The sequence below is a fragment of the Rhinopithecus roxellana genome, chromosome 18, assembly GCF_007565055.1.
Source record: "Rhinopithecus roxellana isolate Shanxi Qingling chromosome 18, ASM756505v1, whole genome shotgun sequence".
Classification (NCBI taxonomy): domain Eukaryota; kingdom Metazoa; phylum Chordata; class Mammalia; order Primates; family Cercopithecidae; genus Rhinopithecus; species Rhinopithecus roxellana.
The window spans coordinates 6,376,961-6,390,511 of NC_044566.1; the positions used below are offsets into that span (position 1 = coordinate 6,376,961).

General features: G+C 53.8%; 1 protein-coding gene across 3 annotated transcripts in view; it reads left to right on the forward strand.

Annotated features, from left to right (window-relative positions):
- Window positions 1-336: 336 nt before the first annotated feature.
- Window positions 337-13,551, forward strand: part of LOC104671369 (transcription factor Dp-1) — a 33,632-nt gene continuing 20,417 nt past the window's right edge. For all 3 annotated transcript variants that reach the window (XM_030922150.1, XM_030922151.1, XM_030922152.1), the window contains exons 1-2: window positions 337-435; window positions 5,510-5,576. In XM_030922150.1, the coding sequence (XP_030778010.1) occupies window positions 352-435; window positions 5,510-5,576 (151 nt within the window). In that variant the 5' untranslated portion in view covers window positions 337-351. The remainder of the gene's footprint in view (window positions 436-5,509; window positions 5,577-13,551) is intronic.

The window sequence follows — 13,551 nt, forward strand, 5'->3', positions numbered from 1 at the left end:
ACAATAATACGCTCTCTTACTCCCACACAATAGCTGTGGGCCCGGAGTTGGGAGTGGCTCGGTTGGGTGCTTCTGTCCTGGAGTCTCACGCAGTTGCAGTTGAGACGTTACCCAGCTCTGCAGGCCTCAAGACCAAGGTCTGGGAGTCTGCTTCCTAGATGTCTTACCTGTGGCAGCAGTGCAGGAGGAGCCCTCAGCACCAGGACCACCTCAGGGCCTCTTGAATATCCTCACACCATGGCACCAGCTTTTGCAAGAGGGCAGGGAGTGACCTAGCTTCAGAAGTTGCCCCTTATTTCCATCCTCCCGGGGGTCGGATCACAGAAGTCAGTTCAGGGAGAAGGTGGCGCAATGTTGAGTGTCCACAGGGGAGCTGGTAGGAGGCGGTGCGGTGATGAGTGTCTGCAGGGGATCCTGTGGGAAGGCAGTGCAGTGGTGGGTGTCCGCGGGGGATCCTGTGGGAAGGCGGTGCGGTGGTGGGTGTCTGCGGGGGATCCTGTGGGAAGGCGGTGCGGTGGTGGGTGTCCGCGGGGGATCCTGTGGGAAGGCGGTGCGGTGGTGGGTGTCTGCGGGGGATCCTGTGGGAAGGTGGTGCGGTGGTGGGTGTCTGCAGGGGAGCCGGTAGGAGACAGTGCAGTGGTGAGTGTCTGCATGGGATCCTGTTGGGAAGGTGGTGTGGTGGTGAGTGTCCTCAGGGGAGCCCGTTGGAAAGGCAGCGTGGTGGTGGATGTCTGCAGCAGGGCCCATTGGAAAGGCAAGCACGGTTGGTGGGTATTTGCAGGAGAGCCTGTCCTGGTTGCTTGGGCTGCTGTCACAAGAAATACCGTCACCATGAATTGGGCAGCTTGTAAACAACAGGAATCGACTGCTCACAGCTCGGGAGCCTAAGAGTCCACTATCAAGGCCCTGGTAGGTTTGGTGTCTGGTGAGAGCCACTGCTTGGCTGGTAAGTAGCATCTTCTTGCCGTGCCCTCACCTGTGGTAGGGCCAGGGAGCCCCTTTATCAGGGCACAGATTCCATCTGGGAGGGCTGTGCCTTCATGGCCCAGTCACTTCAAAATACCATCCCAAGCAGGATTAGGAGGGCCGCACATGAAGATGCCACAGAGCCTTCCTGGAGGCTGTGTGGCCCAGCCCTGCCGTCAGCCGCCTGCTCCCACTCACGTCTCCCCGGTTCACCCTCCTCCAGTGCTGGTTTGTAGAACATTTGTGTGAGTTCTTCAGATGATCTGTGAACAGAGGCAGTCTAGGTGGTGGTTTTGTTTTCTAATCTCCTTTATGGAAAGGAGAGTTTGCATTTCCCGTGTGATTTTGACACACATTGTATTATGAAATATTTTCAGTGTTTGTCAAACTCAGTGTGGAGTAAGCGCATCCCATCAAGATAGGCACTTACAGGCACCACAGGAACCACTGTGTGGTTTCCTTTTAGGTCAGGTTTCCTGTCTTACAGCCTCGTGTTCCTAGTTGGAAATTAAGGTTGAGACTGTAGCCTCTGTAGCCAGGTGTGCATTTGTTCTCCACCAGCCCTGGAGAGGTCTGCTTTAGAGGCCCTGCGGCCCCAGAAGTCATGCCTCTGAGTCTGTGGTTCTTGGCTGCCGGTGGCTTCGCAGTGTCCGGAGATGATTCTGATTGTCCCACCCGGGGTGAAGGCTGAGGACGCCGCCAAACACCCTGCAGGGAGGGTGGCCCCTGACAGAGGCGTGCAGGTGGCAGCGTCAGCGCTGCTGCTGAGACAGCACAGGGTGTCATTCATGGCCCCTGCCTCCTGGGCCCAGAGCTTCTCCAGGAGAAAGCTGAGGAAAGGGGCCAGCTGTGAGCTGCGGGCGCTTGCCAGGGATCTAGCGACACCTGGGCACGTGGCCGGTGGAACCAGCAGGCTGAGGCTGTGGATTTTGAAGTGCTATCTGCCATTTCTACTTTCAGAAGCATGAGTTGCATAAAGAAGGGGAATGAAAGGGTTTTTCCTGGAGCAAAACGATGCTTGTGGCAGACCCAGTTGGACCCACAGATGATGCCACGCTTGTGTCGGCAGTGCGGCTCTGGCCCACATGTGGGCCTTGTTCTCTCCTCACTGGCTGCCGTCACTGTGTGCTCCGCGTCCGTGCAGTTACCCCAGAGCTGTATGTCACAACATTGAGGCTGGTGGAGAAAGACGGGCCCCTTCACCCCATCTCAGTCTTCCTGGAAGGGCCACCTGGGTCCACAGCCTGGCCCGTTAACTCCCTGGGCAGCTGCTGGGGAGGAGGAAGCACTGCCCGGAAGGAGGGGCTGTGCCGGTGGGGTGGCGGTGACGGGGCAGTGGTCTCCTGGACCTGGGTTTCCTGGGCGTGGGCTACTCAGGGATTGCTGAGTTCCTGTCCCAGCCGGGGCTGACCACCGAGTCAGTGGGGTAGAGTGAGAAACATCCAGGCCACCTGTGCCCCAGCCCCTGCGGCTGCCGAGGTCTCCCCTGGGCAAGGGCAGTTGGTGTTCTTGCAGGGCCTGTATTGGTGCACTTGAGGAGGGTTTTATGTGAGCAGCGGCAGAACGTTTACAGACACGAGCGTCGCGGTGGCCGGGCCAGGCCTGTGTCTGAGTGCACGGTGGCCCTAGGCGGGGCTCCTCTGTTGAGGCCTGACTTGCCGGCGTTTCATGGAGGCCACAGCAAGCCGCTGCTCCTGGGGGTCTTCCACACACCCTGCAGGCATGGGGAGGAGCAGTCCCTGCTCTGTCTCTGCCCATCGGGCTGTCCCCACCAACAGAAAAAAGGCGCTGTGCCACCCTGGGCAGTGCGTGCCCTGCACCAGTCCCTGGCCCTGCACTTCTTAGCAGGTGCTCATTTGTTCATCCTGGTGAGGGAGGGCGATAGACAGGGGCAGTGGTACAAAACGGCTTCAGAGCCCGAACCACGGTTGCCACAGGCCAGGGCTGGGAGCGCAGACGCCATGCAGGGAAACTGGACACAGCCCTGGCTGTGTAGGTGGGAGGGCGGTCATCCTCCACAACTGGGACTTGCTCCATCAGACCCCTGGCACGGCTTCCTCCAGCTCCACGCACCCGGGGCTGGAGCATGCTCCACTCCCACACAGATGCTCGAGCTGGGCTCAAGCCTGACCAGCCCTGACCGAGGCCCTTGCCTCCTGGCCTCACGCACCAGGCCTTAACCTCCTGGCTGTAACTTCCTGGCCTTACGCACCTGGCTGTTCACTTCTGGCTGACCCACCTTGTGTTTAACTTCTCAGTCTTACCTAGTTTGCTTTCACCTCCTTGGTCATAGTCACCTGACCTTACCTACTTTGCTGTAGTGTCTTGGCCTTCATCTCCTGTGGATTCTGGCCCGCCATAGCCACTTGGCCGTGTGTACCTGGCTTAGCCACCTATCCGCACCCACTTGCCTTTTCTTACTGGCCGTACCCTCCTGCCCTTTCTCTCCCAGGCTTAACATCTCGGCCTTACCAACCTGGCCTGGATGATATTGCCCTCATGGTGACCAGGACGTCTGGCATCTCATATGTATAACACACTAATGGGTGCCAGCACAAAGCCATGCACGCCGGCTTTCAGGCACCGTTGTTGACCACGGGTCACGCTTTTCCTGTCGTGTGTTTGTGCCAGCGTAGCCCTCTGCAAGGCCTGTCTGGTGTCGTGCGTTTGTGCCAGCGTAGCCCTCTGCGGGGCCTGCCTGGTGTTCGTGCGTTTGTGCCAGCGTAGCCCTCTGCGGGGCCTGCCTGGTGTCGTGCGTTTGTGCCAGCGTAGCCCTCTGCGGGGCCTGTCTGGTGTCGTGCGTTTGTGCCAGCGTAGCCCTCTGCGGGGCCTGTCTGGTGTCGTGCGTTTGTTGCCAGCGTTAGCCCTCTGCGGGGCCTGTCTGGTGTCGTGCGTTTGTGCCAGCGTAGCCCTCTGCGGGGCCTGTCTGGTGTCGTGCGTTTGTGCCAGCGCAGCCCTCTGCGGGGCCTGTCTGGTGCTGCATCAGGTTGGTGGCCTCAGAGGCGCCTCCTGGGTGTGGTCAGGTTCTTGCCCCACAGCTCTTTTCCTTGAGATTGCATCACAAGCCGTCTTTGGGCCCCTGGGCGTGGTGGAGCCTGGATCCCAGCCCCTTGGTGTGGCCAGTGTGATGCAGCCCCTCCTGCACATCCCACCTCACCTGGCTCTGTGTGCAGGTGGTCACTGGGTCGTCCACCCACCTCCCAGCAAGTCCCACAGCCAGGGCTGGGATGGTGCCTGCTGCACAGCCAGACTCAGAAAGTGTGGTTGGACCCAGTTTGAATGTCTGTCGTTACTATCTTTTTTTAGCCTCCTAGGATGTGAACTTGCCGTCGTCCTCAAGCTTACGGGCAGCCCTGGTTTTCCTCATCTTCTGTAGGGAAAGGGGTTGTGAAGATGCTCAGGAAATTGCCCAGTGGTCTTGCAGGGGTCATCTTGCTGGGCTTTTAGTCTTGGCTCCCTGGCTTGTACCTGGGCTGCCTCCCCATGTCCCCTGACTTATGTGGGTGGCACCATGGGGTCATGGCGTCTCCTTGTTCCCGTGGTGTTGTCTACAGAAGGGTGCCTTCGGGTGTCTTTACCCTTAGCGAAGACAGCAACCCCCATCGCCGCCCCCCAGCCCCACTGCCTGAGGTGCGTGGCCTCCTCAGACCCTGGGTACTCAAGCGTGCTGCTGTGTGTGTGCTCATGCTCAGGCGGCCACGCCCAGAGGCCACCCCTCCAAGACCTCCTCTTGGGATGGCCTTTCCTTCGCAGAGCCCAGCCCCTGGGGACTGACGTTTTGTTGGGACAAGTAAGAGAATGAAAGATTTCATGACTTTTCTGGAGAAGCAGGATGAGGTTGACAATTCTGATAGGAGTCCCCCTTAATGTGTCTTGCTGTGTGGCTGAACCGTTAGGTGTGTGTTACTGCCGTATAGCTGTACCATTAGGCGTGTGCCCCTGCTGTGGCTATACTGTCACGTGTGTGCGCCTGCTGTGGTTGTGCCATCACGCGTGTGTTCTTGCTGTGCTTCTGTACTGTCACACATGTGCCCGCTGTATGGGCTGTACCATCATGCGTGTGTGTCCGGCTGTGTGGCTACACCATCATGCATATGTTTCCGGCTGTGTGGTTGTCCTGTCATGCGTGTGCCCCCCGCCGTGTGGCTGCGCCGTCACGCCCCTGCCCCCGCCGTGTGCTGCGCCGTCATGCCCCAGCCCCCGCTGTGTGGCTGTACTCTTATCTGTGCCGCCTTTCGTTTAACATTCTATTGTGAACATTTTCCTCATCATTACGATCGTGATTTTTCAAGACTGTGTGGATTCTATAAGTCGTGGCTAATTCCTGGTGGACGATGCTGTTTTGGCCCTGCAGGTGCCGTGGTGACAGCGACGTTCCTTCTCCGGACCTGGCGTTCTCCTGGGGTTCCTGGCGTTGCTTAGCTGTGGTCCTTCTGCCTTTTACAACGTTATTTGATAGAACCCTTGAGGGTGGCTTTAGACACCCCTTGTTTCGTAGCCCTTTTAGCTGTTGTATTTATTATGGTTTTGTTGCTTTCTGCAGGCCGGTCTAATTGAAGCCAACGGAGAACTCAAGGTCTTCATAGACCAGAACCTCAGTCCCGGAAAAGGTAAGGGCACCTGCTCCGGACTGTGTTGATGAATGCGCGAAGCTTCACGTGTTTATGAAGCTGTTGACGTGGAAGCCTCTTGCTAATGATGGCGTCTCCTGCACGGGCACCTTTGTGCTCCGGGAACCCAGGAGGGTGGGCGTAGGGGCCTTCTAATATTTAGAACACAGCCTGCACACACACCAGCAGCTTTGCGGATTTTGAATTCTAAGGTATGTATACTATTTGCAAAAGTTTAGAAAAAGGTAGAATAATGTAAAGAAGAAGTAAAGATAATTTGTTTTCCCGCCACCCAAAGATAATGACGTCTCAGCAGTGGTGTGGGCACTTCCAGAAGCAGGACTCACCTGTGCTGTTTCAGGAACGATGGGCCTACCGTGGTGCACACCTCCTGCGAAGCGAGCACCTTGCCACGTGTAACGCTTCGCGTGTGTATTTTTACTAGCTCTTGAGGAAAAACCATTCTTCCTGTCTTGAGGAATCCAGGGGAGGAAGTCAGCTGGAGAGGTTGAAGCCGCCTCTTCCGGGTCCCACGGTTGGCAGTTTCCATGTCACACCTTGGAGTGGTGCTGTGGTTTACATTCATGAAGGTGTGTGTGCTCACCTGGTTACTTCCCAGGTAAACTCCTTACCTGTGCTGGGTCAGGACACACCACTTAGAAGCTTTGATGTGCGGTGCTTGGCCCCTCGTGAGAGGCTGTGCTGTGTGGAGCTGGGAGTGCGTGCAGGCAGTTTACTGTGGTTGGTTGTGATATTGCTGGGAGACAAGCTTGTGGAAGAGCTTGCTTTGTCCTGAGACGTTTCTGCCTGCAGAGCCTAGTGGGTCCACTGAGTGCTCTGGTCGCAACATGCACCTGGTTGCGTCAGCCCAGGGAGGAGCCTAGAGGCCTGGATGTGTTTCCGTTTTAGATTCCTAGAAGGAACCTTCTGATTTTTCTAATTATTCCCATATATAAAATGAGCTTTTTTAACTCTTAACATTGAGACCCTTGTAAGTGACCTCTCAGTGCTTGCCGTGGCTCTGGGGCGTGGGTGACCAGGCCACCAGCTCTCTGCTGAGGCTTGGCCCTGCTGCCTGTCCCTTTCTGTCCAATGCTGGTGTGGGCGCCCATGGTGCCATCTGCCTCCAACCCCTACGTGCTGCGGAGCCAGGTCCAGATGTCTCCTTGGGGCCCGTCCGTAGGTCCTACTCTGGTCTCTTCCTTGAAAGAACTTGGCCTTGTGACCTGAGCCAGCCTGCAGCCTCCCCAGCCTCCTGCTGCCCGTGGGCCCTGCCAGAGGAAGGAGGTGGGACTGGCCCTGCTCTTCTGCTGACGCAGGTCCTTCCCTGCTGCTTTTCTAGGAGTAGGGAGCAAATCTACGCAGCCCTTTTAGGATTATTTATGAGCTTTTTGTCTTGATCATTTGAGGATTCACAGATTGCTTGAGAGAAGTATAGTTTTAGTGTAACTAATTGAACACTTAAAAGTGCACATAGGAGGCTGAGGCAGGAGAATGGCATAAACCCGGGAGGCGGAGCTTGCAGTGAGCTGAGATTTGGCCACTGCACTCCAGCCCGGGCAACAGAGCGAGACTCCGTCTCAAAAAAAAAAAGTGCACAAGTTACAGGCATGACATTTTCTGTTCAGGTGATAAAGCAGAAATAACAATGAAAAGGTTCACCATTTTCACCATTGGAAATGATGAAGTCTGTTACTATGGTGTTGAATTTGGATTCCTCGTTAGGTTACATGCAGTAGGCTTTCTTACCACATGTGGGCCGTCTCCTTTTCCATTCTTACTCACAAATCTGTGCTTAAATCTGTAACAAGTTTAATGGAGCTGAAGAGTTGAATTGCAGGGATCAGGAGGGAACATATTCTGGCATTCGTAGCATAGCTGAAAATGTTCTGGTTTTGACACGGCCCAGCAGGGCCATGCGTTTCCTGCCTGCTCACCCCGCGTGCCCCGGCCCCCCTGATCCCTCCGAGGTGAGCCTTGGGATGGTCAGTTCTTTCCCCGGATCGCCGGCAGCAGCTCTTGGGCCTCCCCTGCCCTCACCTGGTGTTGACTCCACCACACACGTGGAGTTGTTGTTGTTGTTGTTGTTGTTGTTTTTGAGATGGAGTCTCACTCTGTCGCCCGGGCTGGAGTGCAGTGGCGCGATCTCGGCTCACTGCAACCTCCGCCTCCCGGATTCAGTGATTCTCCTGCCTCAACCTCCTGAGTAGCTGGGATTACAGGTGCCCACCACCATATCCAGCTAATTTTGTATTTTTAGTAGAGATGGGGTTTCACCATATTGGTCAGGCTGGTCTCGAACTCCTGACCTCATGATCCGCCCGCCTCGGCCTCCCAAAGTGCTAGGATTACAGGCGTGAGCCACTGCACCTGGCCACACGTGGTTATTTTAAATTTGGTTTTGAGTCAGTGACGTGTTCATGTTTTAAAATTTTGAAGTATGAAAAGGTGCGGAGAGGTTTCCTTCTTTCCTCTTCTGCCCAAGCAGGTGAGCACTAGTGTTCTCTTCCGGTGTTCGTTCCAGAGAATTCTGTTTAACAAATAGAACAGTTTGTTGGTGTTTGCATGTGTCTGTGTCAATATGTGTGCATGAGTGTGCGTGAGGAATGTGTGTGTCACTGAGTGTGCATGTGAGGAGTGTGTGCATGAGTGTATGTCAGTGTGTATGCGTGAATGAGTGTGTATGTGAGGAGTGCTTGTTGGTGCATTGTGCATGAGGAGTGACTGCATGTCTGAGTGTGCATGAGTTGAGTATGTGTTGAGTGTGCATGTGTGTTGTGTGCATGAGTTGTGTGAGTACGTGAGTGTACCTGTGAGTTTGTGGGTGCATGCGTGTGAGTTGTGTGCTTGTGTGTGTGCAAGTGAGTTATGTGAATTGTGAAGAGTGTGTGTGTGGAGTGCTTGTGTTGTGTGCATGAGTTCACGTGGGTTGTGTCAGTTGTGTTCGTGCATTTGTGAGTCGAGATGTGTGTTGTGTGTGTGAGTTGCCTGTGAGTTGTGTGCATGTGCACGTGTGAGTTGGGTGTGAGTTGAGTGAGGTGTGTGTGGAGTGTTGTGTGTTGTGTTCTGTGCGTGTGCATGTGTGTATGTGAGTTGTGTGCGTGAGTTGAATGAGTTGTGTGTTTATGTGCGAGTTGAGTATGAGTTGTGTGAGTGTGCGTGTATGTGCATGAGTTGAGTGTGAGTTCTGATTGTGCATGTGTGTGAGTTGTGTGTGTGTGTGTAAGCGTATAGTCCTTGCCTCCCCAACAGACACCCGTCTTCACTAGTGGGCCCACCTTGCCTCTAGTTTGGGAGGTGGGGCGGTCTAGGCAGGGCCCTCAGCGCCCTTAGATGGAGCCGTTGCGGGTGCTTTTTGAGTTGCCCTTGGTGGTGCAAGTGAGCAAGGCTCCGCCTTCCTCCGTCTGTGCCCTGCGAGCCCAGGGTATGGTCGGTAGCACTTCGAGGGCTGTGGAGGCCTTGCTTGAGTCAGATCTTGAGGCAGGACAGGAGCTGTCCTGGTGAGAGTGGATCAGGGGAAGGTAGAGGGGATGAGCCCAGCCGAGGCTCCTCGTGGGTCCCTGGCCCTAGTCCTCCCAGCTCCTCTCCACTCCACAACTGCTTGGGGCCACTGTGTCTCTTCCTGATGCTGCTGTGGGGGGCCTGTGTCCAGGTCCTCACTGTGATTGTCAGTGTTCTCTAGAGCAACAGCCAGGGGGACGGGGAACCCAGGTGGGGACTCACTACAGGACCCAGCCTAGCCATAGTGGGGCCACCAGGGCGGAACCTGCAGGGCGATTGGTGATGAATTCTTTTTCTGGAAAAATGTAGGTTTTGCTCTAAAAAGCCTTCATTGGGTTAGACAAGGCCCACCTGCATCGAGCACAATCTCCTTTGCTTAATGGCTCCTTTTCAAGGAGTTTAGCGGCAAGTTCTCGGCTGGCCTTTGGCTGAATAACGGGATAGAGCACCGTCAGGCTGACACGTTAAAACACCATCACACCCTTCGAGGCTCAGAAAACTGCTTTTCTGAGAAATGCACCAAACTCGAGACATTTTGTATCCACAGGCTCCCCAAGGATGAGAGTCCCAACGTGGAGGTTTTGACGATACATTTTACGTGGGCCATTTTAGTCGTGGCTGTTTGGTTTGCCTCTGATTGTTTCCTGAGAGCAAAATGCTGGTGTGAACATTTGCACACACACTGTGTGTCTGGCAGTTCCACGTCCTCACCAGCATTTGGTGGTGGTGTGTTTTTAGGCTTTGTGTGTCACAGGTGGGCTCTTCCTCATATCATGCCTGTGGCCCCGCAGTACTGATAGGAGCTTTCCCTCTGGCTTTGCCTGGTCCACCCTGCCCCCGTCCCAGGGTGACCTGGCCCCAGGGCTGCCTGCATCCTCCTCTCCGATGTGTGCAATCCTGTCCGACCTGCACCTCGTCCTCAGGGAGGCCAGCCGGGAGGCCACAGCTGGCCTGGAAGTGTGCTTGTCTGTCTGTACCTCAGGGCTGCCTGTGCACCCCTGTACCGAGGGGTGATCCAGGCTCACCGAGAATCCGCCCACACTGTTCCTGAGAGCGCAGATACGTGTGTAGGCCAGGTGCAGGTGCTCACACCAGAAATCTCAGTGCTGCAGTGAGATATGGGGGAGCTGCAGTGGGAGGATTGCTTGAGGCCAGGAGTTCAAGACCAGCCTGGGCAACAACGTGAGGCCCCATCTCTACAAAAAATAAAAAAAAAAAAAGTAGCCAAGCATGGTGGTGCATGCCTATAGATAGTCGCAGCTACTCGGGAGGCTGAGGCAGGAGGATCGCTTGAGCCTGGGAGGTCGAGGCTGCAGTGAGTTGTGATTGAGCCTCTGCACTCCAGCCTGGGCGACAGAGCCAGACCCCGTATCAAATGAGTAGGCTGGGCACAGTGGCTCACGCCTGTTATCCCAGCACTTTGGGAGACCTAGGCAGGTGGATCACCTGAGGTCAGGAGTTCAAGACCAGTCTAGCCAACATGGTGAAACTGCCTCTCCACTACAAATATAAAAATTACTGGGGCGCTGTGGTTGCGTGCCTGTAATCCCAGCTACTCAGGAGGCTAAGGCAGGAGAATCACTTGAACCCGGAAGGCGGAGGTTGCAGTGAACCGAGATTGCTCCACTGCCCTCTAGCCTGGGTGACAGAGTGAGACTCTGTCTCAAAAAAAAAAAAAAAAAAAAAAGAGTAAATGTGTAAGTGTAAGTGTACATTTGAGCGTGTACTTTGGCAGCTGGTGCGTGGAGTGTCTGCGTCCTCCCCATGCCTTTTGGTGGCTCCTGTCTTTAGTCACTGGGGCCCTTCTATTCGTGGCTTCGGCGACTGTGATGCGTTTTGCTACCTTTTGTTATTTGCTGCCTTTTTCTCATAGTGTGCTCATGATTTTTAACATAGTGAGTATGTGGAGAGCACTCAGACACAGGTCATGGCTGTGTGCGGTGCAGGCTCACCCTGTCTGCGGCGCCGGGCCTGGGTCCCTCGGTTGCTGCTCATATGGGAATGCCCAGCACATGTGGGCATTTGATTATACATGTGCTCTTAGCCCAGAATGACTGCTTCCGAAAGATCATCTCCCTTTGTTGTGTCTTTACTTTCCTCCTGCTTCAGTCTCATGTCTGTCGGCTTTAGGGTTCTAAGTGGAGGAGGAAATTTAGCAGTGATGTGTGGTCAGAAGCTTAGTGTTGCTTACGTAATTCCTTACTCGTGGTGACTGTCGCTTGTGAACTGTGCCCTCCCCCCGCCCCACCCAACGCACTGCTCTTTGTACAACTGTTAGGGAAGGGGGTTATAGGAAGGGAGGGTATAACTTTTGGTTGGCCTCTTCAAACTGCCAGCCTCCTACAAAACTGTCAGGAGAGGCCATCAGCTTTTTCTCTCTTCGTATTTCTCTGTTTTTACCCCGAAGGATATTAAAAACCCAGCCTCTGTTTTTAGCCCAGTAATGACATTTCTGTGGCTGTAACCCTTGTTCCCAGGTGTGAGATGATGACTGTGGATGCAGGGTAGCCTCCTGGAGCTCTGTGTGTTTGTACAGAGAGGTTTGTGGGAGCGACTTCAGCCATGCTGTGAACTTGGAGTAGTAACCGCGTGTTCTCAGGAGCAGGTCCTGCTGGGGGGCCCAGCCACGTCAGGTGCAGTAGATGTGTGGTTTGTGCAGCTGAGGTCTCTGATAACTGCCAGAGGATAGGTTTTGTGTGGGAGCTGCCTCAACCTGCGTTCTAGGAGCTCAGGTCTCCTGAGTCTGAATGGAGTGTGGGGAGAGCAGTGTCTCCATGGGGCAGGTGCCTGGCTGTGGTCACTTAGGCAGGAGCTTCCTCCTCAGTGCTGACAACAGAGAAGAATGTTCTGTTGTGGCCAATGTGCACAAATGCTGCTTGTGAGCCAGCCACGGAGGCACTCACCTGCAGAGCCGCTCCCCTGCAGAGGGGCTGTGCTTGGCCAGATGAGCAGACAAAACGTCTCCAGCTTGGTGGGCAAAACAATAACTCGCAGACGTCTGGCTCTGACAATGTAAAGATGTTAAAATTGTTTTTCAGAAAATACAAAACTTTATGGTCTCATAATTTATCTGAAGCCCTATAGATATTAATAGAATAGGATAAGTAATGATAAAAATGTGAATACTGTATTTAGACTCCTTTTTCTGTTAATGGATTATAGCAACTCAGACCGTATATATTCTTAACTAATTTTCTTCCCAAGAAAGGAATTCTCCATTTAAAATGCTGTATATAAAATGTTTTTAATTAGTTCATTTGAAAAAGGTTACGTAGTGCCTTTTACAGTTGAAACAATATTATTTCTGTAGAGTCGGCTTGTGGGCCATGTCTTCATGTGACTCAGCTTGTCCCTGAAATGTTAGTGCTCCTCCCTCCCATGCATAGATTGTGTGGGGCAGCCTTACCAAGAAAATGTGTGGAACACTCTACTTATATTGCCAGATTAAAACTAAATGATTGGCTGGGCAGGGTGGCTCACACCTGTAGTCCCAGCACTTTGAGAGGCCAAAGCGGGTGGATGACTTGAACTCAGGAGTTCAAGACCAGTCTGTGTGATGCAGCGAAACCCTGTCTTTACAAAAAAAAAACGAAAATTAGCTGGGTGTGGTGGTGCGAGCCTGTAGTACCAGCTACTTGAGAGGTTGAGGTGGGAGGATCCCTTGAACCGAGAGGTGGAGGTTGCAGTGAGCTGAGATTGTACCACTGCACTCCCACCTGGGTGACAGTGTGAGACCCTGTCTCAAAAACAACAACTACTAATTGAAATAACATTCTACCCTGAGGTGGACAAAAAAGTGGCGGGGAGCAACAGCCTGGCTGCCACTGGTGCGTTTGGACTGGAACAACCGGTTGGGGAGCCAGGCGGACTCTGGGATAGCGGCCGCTTGGACCAAGGCTTCGCTGGCGGCAGGTGTGCTGAGAAAAACACACAGCATGCGGTTCAGTAATAACAAACAGCATTTTCATATGACATCTGTGTTCATATGACCACTTTATTGTAATGGAATAGCATAACAGCGTTTGAGGAAATCAGCCTGATCTCTCTATGTATGGGTGTCTGAAACACAATGTTGGCAGAATTGCAGAATGTGAGCCATATAATATTTGTCTGTGTTTCAGAGGCACACAAAAAACAATTATTATAGCTTTAGGTTCAGTTCAGCACATCCTGGGAAAGTATGAAAAATGAAGTGAGTACGTCCCTGCAGGCCCTGGGAGCTGCACACAGGGCAGTCTCGTGGGGAGGCTGAGGATCCTGGGGACTGTCATTTTATTTCTGCTCCTTATGTCTCTACGAAACTTGAAGCAAGTATGATAACAGTGTATTTTAAGTGTACTGGAATAAAATTGTCGTGTTATTGTTTGTATGTGAAAAGTTTCTCAATGAATAGAAACAAGAAGTCCGGCCAGGCACATTGGCGCACACCTGTAATCCCAGCACTTTGGGAGGCCGAGGTGGGTGGATCACCTGA